The sequence below is a fragment of the Carcharhinus amblyrhynchos genome, chromosome 3 (genome assembly GCF_965287045.1).
Source record: "Carcharhinus amblyrhynchos chromosome 3, sCarAmb.v2.hapA, whole genome shotgun sequence".
Lineage (NCBI taxonomy): Eukaryota > Metazoa > Chordata > Chondrichthyes > Carcharhiniformes > Carcharhinidae > Carcharhinus > Carcharhinus amblyrhynchos.
The window spans coordinates 299,697-318,478 of NC_137326.1; the positions used below are offsets into that span (position 1 = coordinate 299,697).

Genomic DNA, 18,782 nt, shown 5'->3' on the forward strand with positions numbered 1-18,782 from the left:
GGACATGCCTGTCCTCACGTCAATCAACTGGCCTATAAAAGCCTCCCAATTGCCAGATATGGATTTGTCCTCAAATAGCCAATCCCAATCCACGTTCCCCAGTTCCTGCCTAATTAGGATGTAATTGGCTCTTGCCCAATTAAGCACCCTCATACGGGGGCCACTCTTGTCCTTATCCCTGATTACCAGAAATTTTATGGAGTTATGGTCGCTAACTGAAACAGTGATCACCTGGCCTGGCTCATTCCCCAATACCAAGTCTAGTGTGGCCCCCCTCTCTGGTTGGATTGTCAACGTACTGTATCAAAAAGCTCTCCAGGACACATCTAACAAATTGCTCTCCATCTGAGCCACTGGCTGTAAGGGATTCCCTGACACAGATTTAAGGTGCAAGGAAGCAAGTACAGAGGTGATGTTAGGGGTAAGTTTTTCACTCAGAGGGAGGTGAGTGAATGGAATCGGCTGCCGTCAGTGGTGGTGGAGGCGAACTCGCTGGGGTCTTTTAAAAGACTTTTGGATGAGTACATGGGATTTAATGGGATTGGGGGTTATAGATAGGTCTATGGATTGGTAGGTATTGATGTGATCGGCGCAACTTGTGGGCCGAAGGGCCTGTTTGTGCTGTAGTGTTCTATGTTCTATGTTCTAGTATGGGGATAGTTAAAGTCACCCACCATAACTACCCTGCTTTTTCTCACACCTTTTCAGTATCTGACTACAAACTGCTTCTCTGTCTCCTGCAGACTGTTGGGAGATCTATAGTACATTCCCAACTTTGATTTCACCCTTGGTGAAATTGGGATTATTATTTAAAAGGCGAAAAGCTGCTGCATGCTACAGTGCAGAGGGACCTGGGGGTCCTTGTGCACGAGTCACAAAAACCCAGTCTGCAGGTGCAGCAGGTGATCAAGAAGGCGAATGGGATGCTGGCCTTTATAGCAAGGGGGATAGAATATAAAAGTAGGGAGGTCTTGCTGCAACTGTACAGGGTACTGGTGAGGCCGCAGCTGGAGTACTGTGTGCAGTTTTGGTCACTGCACCTGCGCAAGGATATATTGGCCTTGGAAGGAGTGCAGAGGAGGTTCACTAGGCTGATACCGGAGATGAGGGGGTTGGACTATGAAGAGAGACTGAATAGACTAGGTCTGTACGCGTTGGAGTTTAGAAGGATGAGGGGGGATCTTATGGAGACGTATAAGATAATGAAGGGAATGGATAGGGTAGAGGTAGAGAGATTCTTCCCGCTTAGAAAGGATAGCAGGACTAGAGGACACAGCCTCAAGATAAGGGGCTCAGTTTAGATCAGAGTTGAGGAGGAACTTCTTCACTCAAAGGGTGGTGAATCTCTGGAATTCTCTGCCCGTTGAAGTGGTGGAGGCTACATCGCTGAATATATTTAAGTCACGGGTAGATAGGTTTCTGATAGACAGGGGAATTAAGGGTTATGGGGAGAAAGCAGGAAAGTGGAACTGATCCACTTCAGATCAGCCATGATCTTATTGAATGGCGGGGCAGGCTCGAAGGGCTAGATGGCCTACTCCTGCTCCTATTTCTTATGTTCTTATGTTCTTCCTATTCCTGTGGTCCACCCATAATGCCTCACTGCAAGATCTTCCAATGGCTCCTCCCTCAACACAGCTAAGATGTACTCCTGATCAGCTCCCTCATCCCTTTTGTTTCCCCTTCTGTCCTGTCTAAAACAACAATATCCCAGAATGTTAAGCTGCCAGTCCTATCCTGCCTTTAACCATGTCTCCATAATTTCAATAACATCATAATCCAGGCTCTCAGTTCATCTGTAATACCTGTTACACTTCTTGAATTGAAGCAAACACACTCCAGACCCCCAGTCCTGCTGAGCCCCGCAGCTTCCCTCTGCTTGCTCTTACTCTGAACCAAGTTTATCTCAATCTCACTTTTTTTCTCCAGTCCCCACACTTACTGGCCTGCTGTTCTGGTTCCACCCCCTGCCGCACTAGCTTAAACTCTCCCAAACAGCAAGAGCAAACCTCCTGCCCAGGATATTGGTGCCCCTCCAATTTAGGTGCAACCCAACCTTCTTGTACAGGTCCTACTTCCTTAGAAGGCATCCCAGTGATCCATATATCTAAAGCCCTCTCTCCGACACCTGCTCTTTAGCCACCTGCTCAACTGTACTATCTCTCAGTTCCAAGCATATGGCACGGGGAGTAACCCTGAGTTTACTACCCTGGAGGTCCTGCTTTTTAAGGTGTGGATAAGATACTCTGTTGGAGAGTTGGTGCAGGCTCAATGAGCAAAATGGCCTGCTTCTGCACTAAGCATTTTATGATTCTACATCAATCTCAGATTACTCTCATCAACCCTATCTGTAGCTCATTAAAAACAAATTAAGTTAGTAAAAAACAGTTGGCCTATAAAAATCCGTGCTGGATTTCCTAATTAATCCTTTTATTTCAAAGTGACATTAATTTCGTCAAGAGTTATCTCTTCTAAGAGCTTTCCCACCACCAAGGTGTAAATTGCTGAGCTTATCCTTACACCCATTTTGAACAATGTGTAACACTGCAATTCTCCTTCTCCAATGCCCCAAGTAATATCTTCAAAAGACTCCAAACTTTGTCAAACATGATTTCCTTCTCTTAAATCTATATTGAGTAAGCCCAATTTTACCATTCTTTCCTAAATATCTAATCATCACATCCTTCTAAGAGATTCTAACATTTTCCCTAATATTATTGTCAGACAAATAGGACTGTAGTTCTCCATTCTCCCTCTTATTCCCTAGTGGGGTTACATTCGCCACTTTCCAGTCCGTAAGATCTTTTTCAGAATCTATAGAATTTAGATAGATTATCACCAGTTCATTCACGACCTCTCTAACCACCTGCTTCAACACTCTCTGGGATGAACCAGACCTGCTCCAGGACTTTATCAATATTCAATCCAGTTAATATTTCAAGTATTACGTATTTACCAATACTTATTTCTTTCAGTTCCTCAGTTTAACAAGTCACTTGGTTGCTTAGTATTTCTGAAAAACTTTGTGTGAAGACTGATTCAAGGTAATGGTTTAGTTTCTCTGGTATTTCTCTGTTCTCCATTATAAATTCTCTTGTCCCCACTTCATAGAATCACTACAGTGCAGAAGAGGCCATTTGACCCATCGAGTCTGCACCAACTCTCTGACACAGCACCTTATCCAGGTCCTCTCCCCTGCCCAATCCCCGTAACCTATACGTTAGGATATAGGTTGGCGACTTGGACATAGAAATGGCAGATGGAGTTTAATCCAGACAAATGCAAGGTGATGCATTTTTAGGTGTGAATTATACTGTGAATGGCAGAACCATTAGGAGCATTTGCAGAAAGATCTGAGTATGCAGGTCCATATTCCCTAAAAGTGCAACTGAAGTGGCCAAGGTAATTAAGAAGACATATGACATGCTTGCCTTTGGCCAGGGCATTGAGCACAAGAGTTGGCAAGTCATGTTGCAACAATATAAAACCTTCGTTAGGCCGCATTTGGAGTATTGCGTGCAGTTCTGGTCGCCATACTATTAGAAGGACGTGGAAGCTTTGGAGAGAGTGCAAAGAAGGTTCACCAGGATGTTGCCTGGTCTTGAGGAGATTGACTATGTAGGTTTTGAAGATAAAGAAACAGTATTCACCAACAAGTTACTTATCAGTTATCTGTGGTGGCAAATTGCAATATCTCTCAGTATGCGACCACTGTGCTCTGGAGCCTCAGATTGAACTACATCAGATAGCTCTTCAATCTAGTTTCTTGCTTCTAGGTCCTTTCTCTAACGTCTTCTTCAAAAGTCACACGGGATCAGAGGTGAGCTGGCAAGATGGATACAGAACTGGTTCAGTCATAGAAGACAGTGAAAGGGTGCGTTTCTGAATGGAGGCTGTGACTAGTAACATTCCTCAGGGATCAGTCCTGGGACCTTTACTGTTTGTAGCATATATAAATGATTTGGAGGAAAATGTAACTGGTTTCATTCGTAAGTTTGCAGATGGCACAAAGGTTGCTGGAATTGCAGATGAGGACCATCAGAGGATACATCCGGATATAGATCGATTGGAGACTTGGGTGGAGAGATGACAGATGGAGTTTAATCCAGACACATTTGAGTTAATGCATTTTGGAAGGCCTAATACAAATAGGAAATATACAGTAAATGGCAGAACCCTTAAGAGTATTGATAGGCAGATGGATATGGGTATACAGGTATACAGGTCACCGAAAGTAGCAACACAGATGGAAGGTCGTTAAGAAGGCATACAGCATTTTTGCCTTCATTGTCTGGGGCATTGAGTTTAAAAATTGGCAAATCATGTTGACACTTTATAGAACCTTAGTTAGGCTGCACTTGGAATATAGTGTTCAATTCTGGTCACCACACTACTATAAGGATGAGGAGGTTTCGGAGAGAGTACAGAAAGATTTACTGGGATGTTGCCTGGAGGGCATTAGCTATGAGGAAAGGTTGGAGAAACTTGCTTTGTTCTCACTGGAACAACAAAGGTTGAGGGACGACCTGATAGAAGTCTACAAGATTATGAGGGGCATGGACAGAATGATAGTCGGAAGTTTTTTTTCCAGGGTGGAAGAGTCAATTACTATGGAGCATAGGTTTAAGGTGCAAGGGACAAGGTGTGAAGGAGATGTACAAGGCATGTTTTCTGTACAGAGGGTGGTGGGTGGTTGGAACTCATTGCTGGGGGAGGTCATGGAAGCAGATACAATAGTGACTTCTAAGGGGCATCTGGACAAATACATGAGTAGGATGGGAATACAGGGATATGGTCCCCAGAAAGTTAGTGGGTTTTAGTTCATACGGGCAGCATGATCGGTACACACCTGGAGGCACTTTGTAATATTTTTTGTTCTTTGTGGTGGTTACTGCCTCTGTAATGTTCTAATTATATGTGGGTTGAGGGTTTTAAACAAAAAGAAAAAGATGTGTTTTGCACACACAGACTCAAACCAACAACAGATTTAATGTGGGACACAAAATGCTGAAAAACCTCAGCAGGTCTGACAGCATCTATGGAGAAAGAACATAACCAACGTTTTGAGTCTGGATGACCCTTTGTCAGAGGAGCTGTCAGTGGAGGAATATAGGAGCAGTTGCTTGTGCAGAGTCGAAAATGAAACTAAAACAGGAGCCAGTAAAACACCCCAATGACATCACCATCAAATTTGAAAGCAAACATGCAACCACTGAAATCTATAACACCCTTCCCTCTTTCGTTCTGTCATAATGAAAACAAATTATAATAAGGTAATAAGGTAATGAGGTAATGAGGTAATAAGCCGTGGATAAGAGGTAATAAGCCGTGGATAACGAAGGAGGTGAAGGAAAGTGTTAAATTAAAAGCGGAGGAATTTAGAGTAGCTAAGAGCAGTGGGCGAGAAGAGGATTGGGAAAGGTTTAAATGTCAACAAAGATTGACAAAAAAGTTGATAAAGGAGGGTAGAAGAAGCTATGAAGCTGGGCTAGCGCTTAATATAAAAAAGGATAGCAAGAGTTTTTATAAATATATAAAAAGGAAGAGGCTGGCTAGGGTGAACGTTGGTCCCTTAGCGGATGAGAAAGGGGACCTAGTGGTAGGGGATGGGGATATGGCTAAGGTCTTGAATAACTTTTTTGTTTCTGTCTTCACGGAGGAGGACGTGAATAATTTGCCGGGTGTTAGCGATGGAAAGGTGGTAGGACTGGAGGGTCTTAATGACATTACTGTTACTAGAGAGGTGGTGCGCGACAGACTGGAGGGGCTGATTGTGGACAAGTCCCCAGGACCGGATGGAATGCATCCGAGGGTTCTGAAAGAAATGGCGGAGGTGATAGTGGATGCCTTGGTGGTTATTTTCCAGACGTCGCTGGATTCCGGGGAAGTGCCGGAGGATTGGAAAACGGCTAATGTTACGCCGTTGTTTAAGAAGGGTGCCAGGCAAAAGGCGGGGAATTACAGGCCGGTTAGTTTAACGTCTGTGGTAGGTAAAATGTTAGAATCCGTCATTAAGGAGGAAATTGCGAGGCATCTTGAAGGGAATTGCTTGATAGGGCAGACGCAACACGGTTTCATTAAAGGGAAGTCGTGTCTGACAAATTTACTGGAGTTCTATGAGGATGTGTCTAGGGCGGTGGATAGAGGAGAGCCGGTGGATGTGGTCTTTCTGGATTTTCAGAAGGCGTTTGATAAGGTACCTCACAAGAGGTTACTGCAGAAGGTCAGAGGACATGGAGTTGGGGGTAGGGTGTTAGCGTGGATAGAGGATTGGTTGTCAAATAGGAGGCAGAGAGTGGGGGTCAATGGGTGCTATTCGGATTGGCGGTTGGTGACTAGTGGGGTGCCCCAGGGGTCGGTGCTGGGGCCTCAGCTATTTACCATTTATATAGATGATCTGGAGGAGGGAACCGAGTGTAGGGTGTCGAAATTTGCTGATGACACCAAGATTGGGGGAAAGGCAAATTGTGCGGAGGGTGTGGAGAGTCTGCAGAAGGATCTAGATAGGCTGGGCGAATGGGCCAGGAAATGGCAAATGGAATTTAATGTTGGCAAGTGTGAGGTGGTCCACTTTGGTAGGAAGAATGGTAGGAAGGACTATTACTTACGTGGCGAAAAACTGCAGCAGGCGACGGTGCAGAGGGACCTCGGGGTCCTTGTGCATGAGTCGCAAAAACCCAGCCTGCAGGTGCAGCAGGTGGTCAGGAAGGCGAATGGGATGCTGGCCTTCATAGCGAGGGGGATTGAATATAAAAGTAGGGAGGTCTTGCTGCAGCTGTATAGGGCATTGGTGAGGCCGCAGCTGGAGTACTGTGTGCAGTTTTGGGCGCCGCACCTGCGCAAGGATATTTTGGCCTTGGAGGGAGTGCAGAGGAGGTTTACTAGGCTGATACCGGAGTTGAGGGGGTTGAGCTATGAGGAGAGGCTGAATAAACTAGGCTTGTACTCGTTAGAGTTTAGAAGAATGAGGGGAGATCTCATTGAGACGTATAAGATGATGAATGGGATGGATAGGATAGAGGTGGAAAGACTCTTCCCGCTCAAAAAAGACAGTAGGACTAGGGGGCACAGCCTCAAGATAAAGGGGGCGCGGTTCAGAACGGAGTTGAGGAGGAACTTCTTCACTCAAAGGGTGGTGAATCTCTGGAATTCTCTGCCCGTTGAAGTGGTGGAGGCTGCCTCGCTAAATATTTTTAAGAAGCGGGTTGATGGGTTTTTGATAAGAGAGGGGATTAAGGGTTATGGGGAGAGGGCGGGAAAGTGGAACTGAGCCACGACAGATCAGCCATGATCTTATTGAATGGCGGGGCAGGCTCGAAGGGCCAGATGGCCTACTCCTGCTCCTATTTCTTATGTTCTTATGTTCTTATGTTCTTAATGTTCTACATTGGATCCGTAAAACTCGAGGCACAGTAATATTCACCATTATTCATTATACACAGTTAATAATAAAGTCCATCAGGGGGATGTCTATTCCTGTTTGGTTGTATACGATGTTTTGGAATTTGGCAGTCCTTGACCCAATAATATGACTTAGAACATAGAAAAACTACAGCACGAACAGGCCCTTCGGCCCACAAGTTGTGCTGATCATATCCCTCCCTACTAAGCCTACCTATAACTCTCAATCCTATTAAGTCCCATGTACTCATCCAGAAGTCTGTTAAAAGACCTTCCACCACCACCAACGGCAGCCGATTCCACTCACCCACCACCCTCTGAGCGAAAAACTTACCCCTGATATCTCCTCTGTACCTACTACCCAGCACCTTAAACCTGTGACTTCTTGTAGCGACCATTTCAGCCCTGGGAAATAACCTCTGAGAATCCACCCGATCTATACCTCGCAACATCTTATAAACCTCTAACAGGTCACCTCTCATCCTTCATCTCTCCAGGGAGAAAAGACCGAGCTCCCTCAACCTATCCTCGTAAGGTATGCCACCCAATCCGGGCAACATCCTTGTAAATCTCCTCTGCACCTTTTCAATAGCTTCCACATCCCTCCTGTAATGAGGCAACCAGAACTGCGCACAGTACTCCAAGTGTCTGACTAGGGTCTTATAAAACTGCAGCATTATCTGCCAACTCCTAAACTCAATCCCTCGATTGATGAAGGCCAGTACACCATACACCTTCTTGATTAGATCCTCTACCTGCGAGACCAGTTTAAGAGTCCTATGGACCTGGACCCCAAGATCCTTCTGATCCTCTACACTGCTAAGAGTCTTACCCTTGATATTATACTCCTTCATCCCATTTAACTTGCCAAAATGGACCACTACACATTTATCTGGGTTGAAGTCCATCTGCCACTTCTCCGCCTAGTCTTGCACCCTACCTATGTCACGCTGCAACTTCTGACATCCCTTCAGACTATCCACAACACCACCAACCTTCGTGTCGTCGGCGAACTTACTAACCCACCCCTCCACTTCCTCATCCAGGTCATTTATGAAAATTACAAACACCAAGAGTCCCAGAACAGATCACTGGGGCACTCCACTGGTGACCGACCTCCATGCAGAAAAAGACCCATCCACATCCACTCTCTGCCTTCTGCAGGCAAGCCAGTTCTGGATCCACAAGGCCAAAGCCCCTTGGATCCCAACAGCCCCTTGGAACTTCAGTATTGACTTCTTCTCTTGGAACTAATTGTGCATCATTCTCATGCCATGCAGCAGCAAAGACACAATCATCAGGCAACTCAGATTCAACTAAATCTTTCGCAGTAGTATTCACAACACTAGGGACTAAATGTATTGGTACTTTTGGAGATGATTCTGAGAAATAATTTCGAGATGACAGCAATTGGTCAGCATGGTGTCACCAACCTAGCTCATCTTCAGTTTGAACCGTGTCAGAATTTGGGCCTGTGTTTGCTAACACTTTGGCCCATACCCATTTCTCCCTCTAGGCGTAATTACACTCAATCTCATTGTTCAGATGAGCATTGTTTGACCTTCCTTCTCATCCAGTAGCTTGAGATTGTTGTTGATGCTACTGCCTCTGAAGTTTCTGGGGGTAACAACAAATCAAATGTAGTTCTCAACTTTCTCTTTAAGAATAATAATGCAGGTAAACTTTAGATAGTCACATGAGCAGTGTTTCTATAAGATGCCAAAAAGTTATTCACATGACTTGATACTGAATCTTATTATCTTGAAGCTTTCAAAGAATGTTTCAAGGATTGTACGGATCTTGCAACTAATCCATTGGTGTGGATTTTATATGCTGAATACCATTTACTTTTGCAATAATTCTCGAACATCTGTAAACTGGGAACCATTACCACCAACGATCTGTCCTGGTCTGGCAAATCTTGCAAAATTTTGTCAAGTTTTTCAATGGTTTGTTTAGTTCCAATAGATCTCATGATAACTTCTGTCTGCTTTGAGCGTGCATCAATATGACGAAGGACACGTAAACATCAAATGAACCAGCAAAATCTACATACAATCATTGCTATGGCATTTTAGGCAACTACAATAAGAAGTCTGACAACACCAGGTTTAAGTCCAACCAATTTATATATAAAATAAATTGGTTGGACTTAAACCTGGTGTTGTCAGACTTCTTATTGTGTTTACCCCAGTCCAACGCCAGCATCTCCGCATCATTTTAGGCAACTCCCAAGGGGGTAAAGGAGACAACGGTGATGTATTTCTTTTTTGTGCATAGGATTGACACTGTCCCACTTTTTCTTTAATCTGAGCATCCACACCTGGTCACCAAAAATAACGATGAGCTAATTCCTCCATCCGGACTATACCAGGATGTCCTTCATATAGTTGTTCAAGAACACTTCCATGCAGGCTAGGAGAAATAATCACCCAGAGTTCCCAGAATAGGCACCCACGTTGGATGGTCAACTGAAGCTTTCTAGACACATATGGTTTCAAATCAAGATGCATACAATGCATTCCAGCTGTTTTTACTTTCAGTAACATACCACCACAGGATCATTTCTGGTATGTACTGAACTTGAGAAACTGTCTCAGGCAAATGAACTACTAGAGAAAAATAAAAATATTAGCAAAACTAGTTGGTGGCATCTGCTTAACTGGTAAAGGTAGGTGTGATAATGAATCAGCATTAGCATGACACTCTGACAATATTTTATATCATAAGGATGTGCAGATAAGATTAGTGACCATCTTTGCAATCAGCCAGCAGATAGCACAGGTAGTATCCTGACTCGTCGCTAGTTTTATTTTTGTAATGTTCTAAAAATATTAATTGTTGTGGCTTTTAAATAAAAAGATAAAGATGCTCTTTGCACATGTAAGTCCTAATTCTCCACTTAGCCAAATCTCCGTTCACTGCAGCAAGACCAGAGAATCTCGTGAATAGCTAGAGAATTCCGGCCGTAGATTCAAAATAACAAGATCGCATTTAATGTAGGAGCTGTTGCCTATACAGAGTAGAAAATGAAACTAAAACAGCAGTCTGTGAAACATCCCAATTACATCACCATCAAATCATGTGGCAGGCGCTTAAAGCAATCATACATTCATTTAAATAAAGAACAGCTTCTTTTTCATCTGTTCACTGCCTCCAGTTCCTCTCTCTGGCTTCTGTTCTAGGTGATCATTACTACCTCTGGTCCATTCCCAACCACTTTGCCCCTTAGAAAAGTAAATCTGCCATCCTTAACTGGTCAGGCCTATATGTGACTCCAGACCCACAGAAATGTCATTGACTGGTTAGTGCCTCTTAGTTCAATGCAATTAGGGATGGCACAACAAATTCTGGCTTTGCCAGTAATACTGATGTCCCATCTAAAAAATAAAAATACTAGGATCCTTTTGTTTTATTCATTCAGGTACGTGGGCTTTGCTGGCCAGCATTTATTACCCATCCCTAATTGCCCTTGAACTTAATGGTAGGCCATTTCAGAGGGCTTTTAAGAGTTAACCACATTGCTGCTCGAGCTTCATAATGTGGAGATGTCGGTGTTGAACTGGGGTAAACACAGTAAGAAGTCTTACAACACCAGGCTAAAGTCCAACAGATTTATTTGGTAGCAAAAGCCACTAGCTTCAGAGCGTTGACTGCCCCTTTATCAGGTGAGTCACTCGCCTGACAAAGGGGCAGCCAGCGCTCTGAAGCTAGTGGCTTTTGCTACCAAATAAACCTGTTGGACTTTAACCTGATGTTGTAAGATTTACTAGCTCCAAGATCCTGAGCTTGACCTGCTGCAACTAACGACACTTCCTGCACATATGATTTTCTAATGTCCTGCAGTGCCCACTAGGAACTGGATGCAAATTCCACAAGACCTAGGTGCCTGCCCTGCCTCTATTTATTAGACTTTTAAACTTAAAACTTAACTGCAGCTGTATAGGGCATTGGTGAGGCCGCAGCTGGAGTACTGTGTGCAGTTTTGGGCGCCACACCTGAGCAAGGATATTTTGGCCCTGGAGGGAGTGCAGAGGAGGTTTACTAGGCTGATACCAGAGTTGAGGGGGTTGAGCTATGAGGAGAGGCTGAATAAACTAGGCTTGTACTCGTTAGAGTTTAGAAGAATGAGGGGAGATCTCATTGAGACGTATAAGATGATGAATGGGATGGATAGGATAGAGGTGGAGAGACTCTTCCCGCTCAAAAAAGACAGTAGGACTAGGGGGCACAGCCTCAAGATAAAGGGGAGGCGGTTTAGAACGGAGTTGAGGAGGAACTTCTTCACTCAAAGGGTGGTGAATCTCTGGAATTCTCTGCCCGTTGAAGTGGTGGAGGCTGCCTCGCTAAATATTTTTAAGAAGCGGGTTGATGGGTTCTTGATAAGAGAGGGGATTAAGGGTTATGGGGAGAGGGCGGGAAAGTGGAACTGAGCCACGACAGATCAGCCATGATCTTACTGAATGGCGGGGCAGGCTCGAAGGGCTAGATGGCCTACTCCTGCTCCTATTTCTTATGTTCTTATGTTCTTAAACACTCATCAGCTACTTACCAACCAACTACTGCTCTTGTGCTGATGCCATTTCTTTTCATAGGGAGATTAACTGAAACAAAATCTCCTATTTTCTAAATACTTTAGATTTTAGTTTGCTGAAAAACTCAGAACTCAGAAACCCTACAGTGCAGGAAGGGACCATTCAGCCCATCGAGTCTGCACCGACCACAATCCCACCCAGGCCCTACCCCCATGTCCCTACATGTTTACCCGCTATTCCCTCTAAGCTACGCATCTGAGGACTCTAAGGGGCAATTTTCTTTAGCATGGCCAATCAACCTAACCCACACATCTTTGGACTGTGGGAGGAAACCGGAGCACCCGGAGGAAACCTATGCAGAGACGAGGAGTATGTGCAAACTCCACAAAGACAATGACCCGAGCTGGGAATCGAACCCAGGTCCCTGGAGAGGTGAAGCCGCAGTGCTAACTACTGTGCTGCCCACTCTTTAGTTTACTATTTCTTTCATAATTTCAAAGTTAGAACTGATTAACTATGTGATAAATTATGAAATTGGTTTTAGTTTTTAATTATAGTGATTAATCTATCAAGCCTTACTTTATAGTTGATTAATTTAGATTAAATTAAAAGCTTGGTCTATACATAACCATACGTAACTGGTGTGATTGCTTGTCCTCTGACATCATTTTGCAATTCCTCTCCTGTCCCCACTCCTGTTCAGTTCAAGTCCCCAAAGTCAGCCAGCTCCATTTCCAACCTAATCCCAACTCTAACCCTAATCCCAACCCCAACCCTAACCCCAATCCCAACCTTCCAGCCTACTTCACTCCACTCTGCTCTCAGCTATACTGCCCTACCTGGATCTTGCCCCACTACACCCCCAATTTCTGAACTCTGAAGGGAATCACGGGTTTTTGAGATAGGTGGAAAAGTAGCAGTGGTGCCAAGATTAGTCATCAACTTTCTGAATGGCGAGTAGATTCGAGGGGCTATATGGTCCACTCCAGGTCTTACTTTATGTTCTTAAGCTATTTCAAACCCTGTAAAAGATGTAGGAAGCTGAAAGATTGAAGTAAATTCTGACTTTTGATAAATATGTGCTGTGTGCAGATATTGATGTGATTTCCAGATCTCACTAATAAATGCGGTTTACAGATTCTCATTTCAGCAGATGACGAGATGGATGAATCTGAAGGTGATGAGGACCTTAGGAGACTGATGAACTTAAAGCCTGTTAAAAAGAAGCTGCGATTTGGGGGCCTTCCAGTATGACACAGGGTCATGCTCTTGCCCTTCAGAGTTAGCAGGAACAATCGTGCCATCACTTTCCTGCTCTAAGCTGCAATATGAAAATGGACTGCGTAAAATGGTGGAGTGAATCTGGAAGATTAAAAAAAAAGATGAGATTGCAATGATTGTGAGTTTATGATCAACTCTCCTCTTTACAATGATACCAAGCAGTCCCTGAAATGCAAAATGTACAGGACCACTGGATGCTGCAGAACATTTTTCTTTTTGCAGCAATCAGCTTTTTGTTCCTTTTGTTTTAAATTATTAAATCTGTCACACAGTTTGTTTGTATGTTTTGTATATTGCCCAAGAACTGTGAATCCTAAAGGTTATAGCCAGCAGCTGTAATTACTGCACAATGTGGTTACATGTTGGTGATCAGGTGAGTGTGTGAGACCTCAGCAATTACCAAAGTGATAATGGAGCCACAGCTTAAAAATCCAGACGGTGAAAGGGCACGGGCCAACTGTGAATTAATTCCATCCTTTTCTAACCCTGCCTGTCCCCATCTTCTCTAACCCGGCCTCTCTTTTCCTTGTCCTCTTTGATTGTGACATGACAGTAAGTAAAAAGTATTGCTTTATTTATGTTATATTTACCTGGATCAGTTGGAACCTAATGGCAGCTGAGTTTGATAACTGATTAAAGGTGACAGCACAGTATAGCAACACAGTCCTCAATGGGCTGTAACCAAAAGAGAAAATGCTGGAAAATCTCAGCAGGTCTAGCAGCATCTGTAAGGAGAGAAAAGAGCTGACGTTTCAAATCCAAATGACCCTTTGTCAAAGTGCTGACTTTTTCTAGCATTTTTTCTTTTGGTTTCAGATTCCAGCATCCACAGTAATTTGCTTTTACCTCAATGGGCTTTGGTCAAAATTCCAACTTTTTTATTCATTTGTGGGATGTGGGCATCACCAGCTAGACCACCATTTATTGCCCATTCTTAAATGACCCTATCCCAGTTCAGCAACAAAGCATTCAATTTCTAATCCAGATCTTGTAGTCAGGCTTTACTTTGCAAGTTTCACTAACAAAGCATTAAAAATGTATGTTGCTGATCTGTTCTGTCCAAAAGCATTCAGCCGTCCAAAATTATTTCATAATGGTACCCCTGTTGCTAACCCATGTCTGCTTTGGCAGAATAAATATTAATTAATTGGTGACACTAACCTTCATGGTTTAATGTGATCATCCTATTTGAAAGGATTTTGGCAACAATAATCCTATTAAATTTGGCATGGCTGCTGAAGAAAATACACATTACAGCTGTCTAGGTCTTGCTGCTTCTGGGCATGGACTGCTTCAGTATCTGATTCTTGGAATCATAGAATCCCTACAGTGCAGAAGGAGACCTTTCAGCCCATCGAGTCTGCACTGACCACAATCCCACCCAAGCTCTATTCCCGTCACCCCACGTATTTACCTTGCTAACCCCCTGACGCTGGGGTCAATTTAGCATGGCCAGTCAACCTAACCCGCGCATCTTTGGACTGTAGGAGGAAACCAGAGCACCTGGAGGAAACCCACACAGACATGGGGAGAATGTAGAACATAGAGAACATAGAACATAGATGGAAAGGATTGAGTACGTGGATATTAAGGAGGAGGATGTGTTGGAACTTTTGAATTCTATCAAGGTAGATAAGTCGCCGGGACCAGATGGGATGTACCCCAGGATACTGTGGGAGGCGAGGGAAGAGATTGCAGAGCCCCTGGCGATGATCTTTGCATCGTCAATGGAGACAGGAGAGGTTCCAGAGGATTGGAGGATTGCGGATGTAGTTCCTATTTTCAAGAAAGGGAACAGAGATAGCCTGGGAAATTACCGACCGGTGAGTCTGACCTCAGTGGTTGGTAAGCTGATGGAGAGGCTTCTGAGGGACAAGATTTACGAACATTTGGAGAGGTTTGACATGATCAGGAATAGTCAGCATGGATTTGTCAAGGGCAGGTCGTGCCTTACAAGCCTAGTTGAGTTCTTCGATAATGTGACTGAACACGTTGACGAAGGAAGTGCCGTGGACGTAGTGTACATGGACTTCAGCAAGGCGTTTGATAAGGTCCCCCATGCAAGACTTCTTGAGAAGGTGAAAGGGCATGGGATCCAAGGGCCTTTGGCCATGTGGATCCAGAACTGGCTTGCCTGCAGAAGGCAGAGAGTGGTTGTGGATGGGGCTTTTTCTGAATGGAGGTCAGTCACCAGCGGAGTGCCTCAAGGATCTGTTCTGGGACCCTTGTTGTTTGTCATTTTCATAAATGACCTGGATGAGGAAGTGGAGGGATGGGTAAGTAAGTTCGCTGATGACACGAAGGTCGGTGGTGTTGTGGATGATCTGGAAGGATGGCAAAAGTTGCAGCAGGACATAGATAGGATGCAGGACTGGGCGGAGAAGTGGCAGATGGACTTCAACGCGGATAAATGTGTAGTCGTCCATTTTGGCAGAACCAACGGGATGAACGAGTACACTATCAAGGGCAGAAGTCTGAGTAGTGTTGAGGAGCAGAAGGATCTTGGGGTCCGGGTCCACAGGACTCTTAAATCGGCCTCGCAGGTGGAGGAGGTGGTCAAGAAGGCGTATGGTGTACTGGCCTTCATTAATCGAGGAATTGAGTTTAGGAGACGGGAGGTAATGCTGGAACTTTATAAGACCCTTGTCAGGCCTCATTTAGAGTATTGTGCGCAGTTCTGGTCGCCTCACTATAGGAAAGATGTAGAAGCTATTGAAAGGGTACAGAGGAGATTTACAAGGATGTTGCCTGGACTGGGAGGCATGCCTTATGAAGTTAGGTTGAGGGAGCTGGGACTCTTCTCCCTGGAGAGACGAAGGTTGAGAGGCGACCTGATAGAAGTTTACAAAATGTTGAGAGGAATAGATAGGGTGGACTCTCAGAGGCTATTTCCCCGGGTTGAAATGGTCGCTACGAGAGGACACAGATTTAAGGTGCGGGGAGGGAGGTTCAGAAGTGATGTTAGGGGTAAGTTTTTCACTCAGAGGGTGGTGAGTGAATGGAATCGGCTGCCGTCAGTGGTGGTGGAGGCGAACTCGCTGGGGTCTTTTAAAAGACTTCTGGATGAGTATATGGGGTTTAATGAGATTGAGGGTTATAGATAGGTCTGTAGGTTGGTAGGTGATGATGTGATCGGCGCAACTTGTGGGCCGAAGGGCCTGTTTGTGCTGTAGTGTTCTATGTTCTATGTTCTATTACAGCACAGTACAGGCCCTTCGGCCCTTGATGTTGCGCCAACCAGTGGAACCAATCTAATGACCCTCTAACCTAAACTATTCCAATATTATCCATATGCCAATCCAAAAAAGACGCCATTCAGCCCATTGAGTCTGCACTGACCACAATCCCAGCCAGGCCCTACACCCATATCCCTACATATTTAACCACTAATCCCTGAGGGTTATAGGTAAGCCTAGTAGGTGGAGATATGATCGGCGCAACTTGTGGGCCGAAGGCCCTGTTTGTGCTGTAGTTTTTCTATGTTCTCTGTGTTCTAACCTATGCATCTCAGGACACTAAGGGCAATTTTTTTTAGCATGGCCAATCAACCTAACCGCACATCTTTGGACTGTGGGAGGAAACTGGAGCACCTGGAGGAAACCCATGCAGACATGAGGAGAATGTGCAAACTCCACACAGACAGTGACCCAAGCCAGGAATTGAAACTAGGTCCCTGGAGCTGTGAAGCAGCAGTGCTAACCATTGTGCTACTGTGCCACCCAAGGAAAAATGTCCCAGTCCAAGTAAAAATGTCCCAGTCTATCCTCTGCTTATAACTCAAACTCTCAAGTCCTGGTAGTATCCTAGTAAATCTCTTCTGCACTGTCTCCAATTTAACAATATCCTTTCCATAATAAGGTAACTAGAACTGTACACAGTATTCCAAGTGTGGCCTAATGTTTGAGGACAGCACAGAAATTAAAGAGAGCACATTAATTAGTCAAGGCAGTGTCAGTAATCCTAGTACCAGACAGATCAGACAGAAACAAAACAGAGCAAGGGAAGTACAGATTAAACTGCATCTATTTCAATGCAAGAGGCCTGATGGGCAAGACAGATGAACTCAGGGATGGATGGGTAAATGGGACTGGGATATTATAGCAATTATTGAAACGTGGCTAAGGGAGGGACAGGACTGGCAGCTTAATGTTGCAGGGCACAGATGCTAAAGGAAAGAAAGAACAGGAGGTAAGAGAGGAGGGGGAATTGCACTTTTGATTAGGAAAAGCATCACAGCCATACTGAGAGGGGATGTATCCGAGGGTTCAGTCACTGAGTCTATATGGGTAGAACTGAGAAATAAGAAGGGGGAAATCACTTTTTTAGGGTTGTGATATAGGCCCCCAAATAGTCAGCGGGAAATTGAGGAGCAAATATGTAAGGAGATTACAGATAGCTCCAACAAAAATAGGGTGGTAATAGTCAGAGATTTTAATTTTCCCAACACTGATTGGGATGGCCATAGTATTAGAGGGTTGGATGGAAAGAAATTTGTTGAGTGTATTCAGGAGGAATTTCTCATTCAGTATGTGGATGGCCCGACTAGAGAGGGGACAAAACCTGACCTCCTCTTGGAAAATAAGGAAGGGCAGGTGTCAGAAGTGTTAATGAGTGATCTCTTTGGGACAGTGACCGTCATTCTATTAGTTTTAAGACAGCTATGGAGAATGATAAGTCTGGTCCAATTCTAAATTGGGTCAAGGCCAATTCTGATGGGATCTGGCAGGAACTTTCAAAGTTAATTGGAGGAGTCTGTGGGAAGGAAAAGGGATGCCTGATAAGTGACATGGGGAGAGTTATAGAACAAAGACATCATAGGGTGCAGCTTCATAGCTCTTTGAAAGTGGAATCACATGTGGACAGGGTGGTGAAGAAGGCATTCGACATGCTTGGTTTCATCGGTCAGAACATTGAATACACACAGGAGTTGGGACATCTTGTTGAAGTTGTACTTTGAATGCCGTAGTGCTCAGGATTAGTTCAATCTCTCAGGTGCTCTCTAATCACCACCTGTACCTTCTCTTCCAGACATGTCTTTGAACATCAACCTTGAACTGTTGGAATGCTGCCTCCTTGAGTTGTTCTTTCAGGTAGTAATGCTCCAAGAGGTCACATGAACCCAATGGTCTGGACATCAGAGTCTAGTAGAGCTCACTTTATTTGATCTCATTGTTCTGGAATTTGTTTCCTAAATTGTCATGGGCTGCACTTGGAATCCTTCTCTTGGGGCTGCTTTTAGGGCTTAGGTCCTGATCTTCCACTACAACTTTTGGATCTTGTGATGTCTTTGTGCCAGATGGATGCTCATCATTGATCAAACAATCAATAATTTTAGTGGGCATCATTCCTCTCAATGGAGTGAACTATGTAAAAGAGGAGAAAGTTGGGCAGTTCTAATGCCACTGCCTAGTAATCTAGAGGACCAATTTAATGCCAGGGAACATGGATTCAGATCCCAACATGGCAATTGGTGGAATTTAAATTTAATTAATAAAATCTGGAATTGAAAGTTAGTCTCAGTAATGGTGACCACAAAACTATCTTTGATTTTCATAAAGGCCCATC

The 18,782-nt window shown here is 44.3% G+C and overlaps 1 protein-coding gene across 1 annotated transcript in view; it reads left to right on the plus strand.

Moving 5' to 3' along the window:
• The window catches only part of stimate (STIM activating enhance), a 222,650-nt gene that overhangs the window by 158,246 nt on the left and 45,622 nt on the right, over positions 1-18,782 (plus strand). The window contains exon 8 of the mRNA XM_080218591.1: positions 13,074-13,184. Coding sequence (XP_080074717.1) covers positions 13,074-13,184 — 111 coding nt within the window. The remainder of the gene's footprint in view (positions 1-13,073; positions 13,185-18,782) is intronic.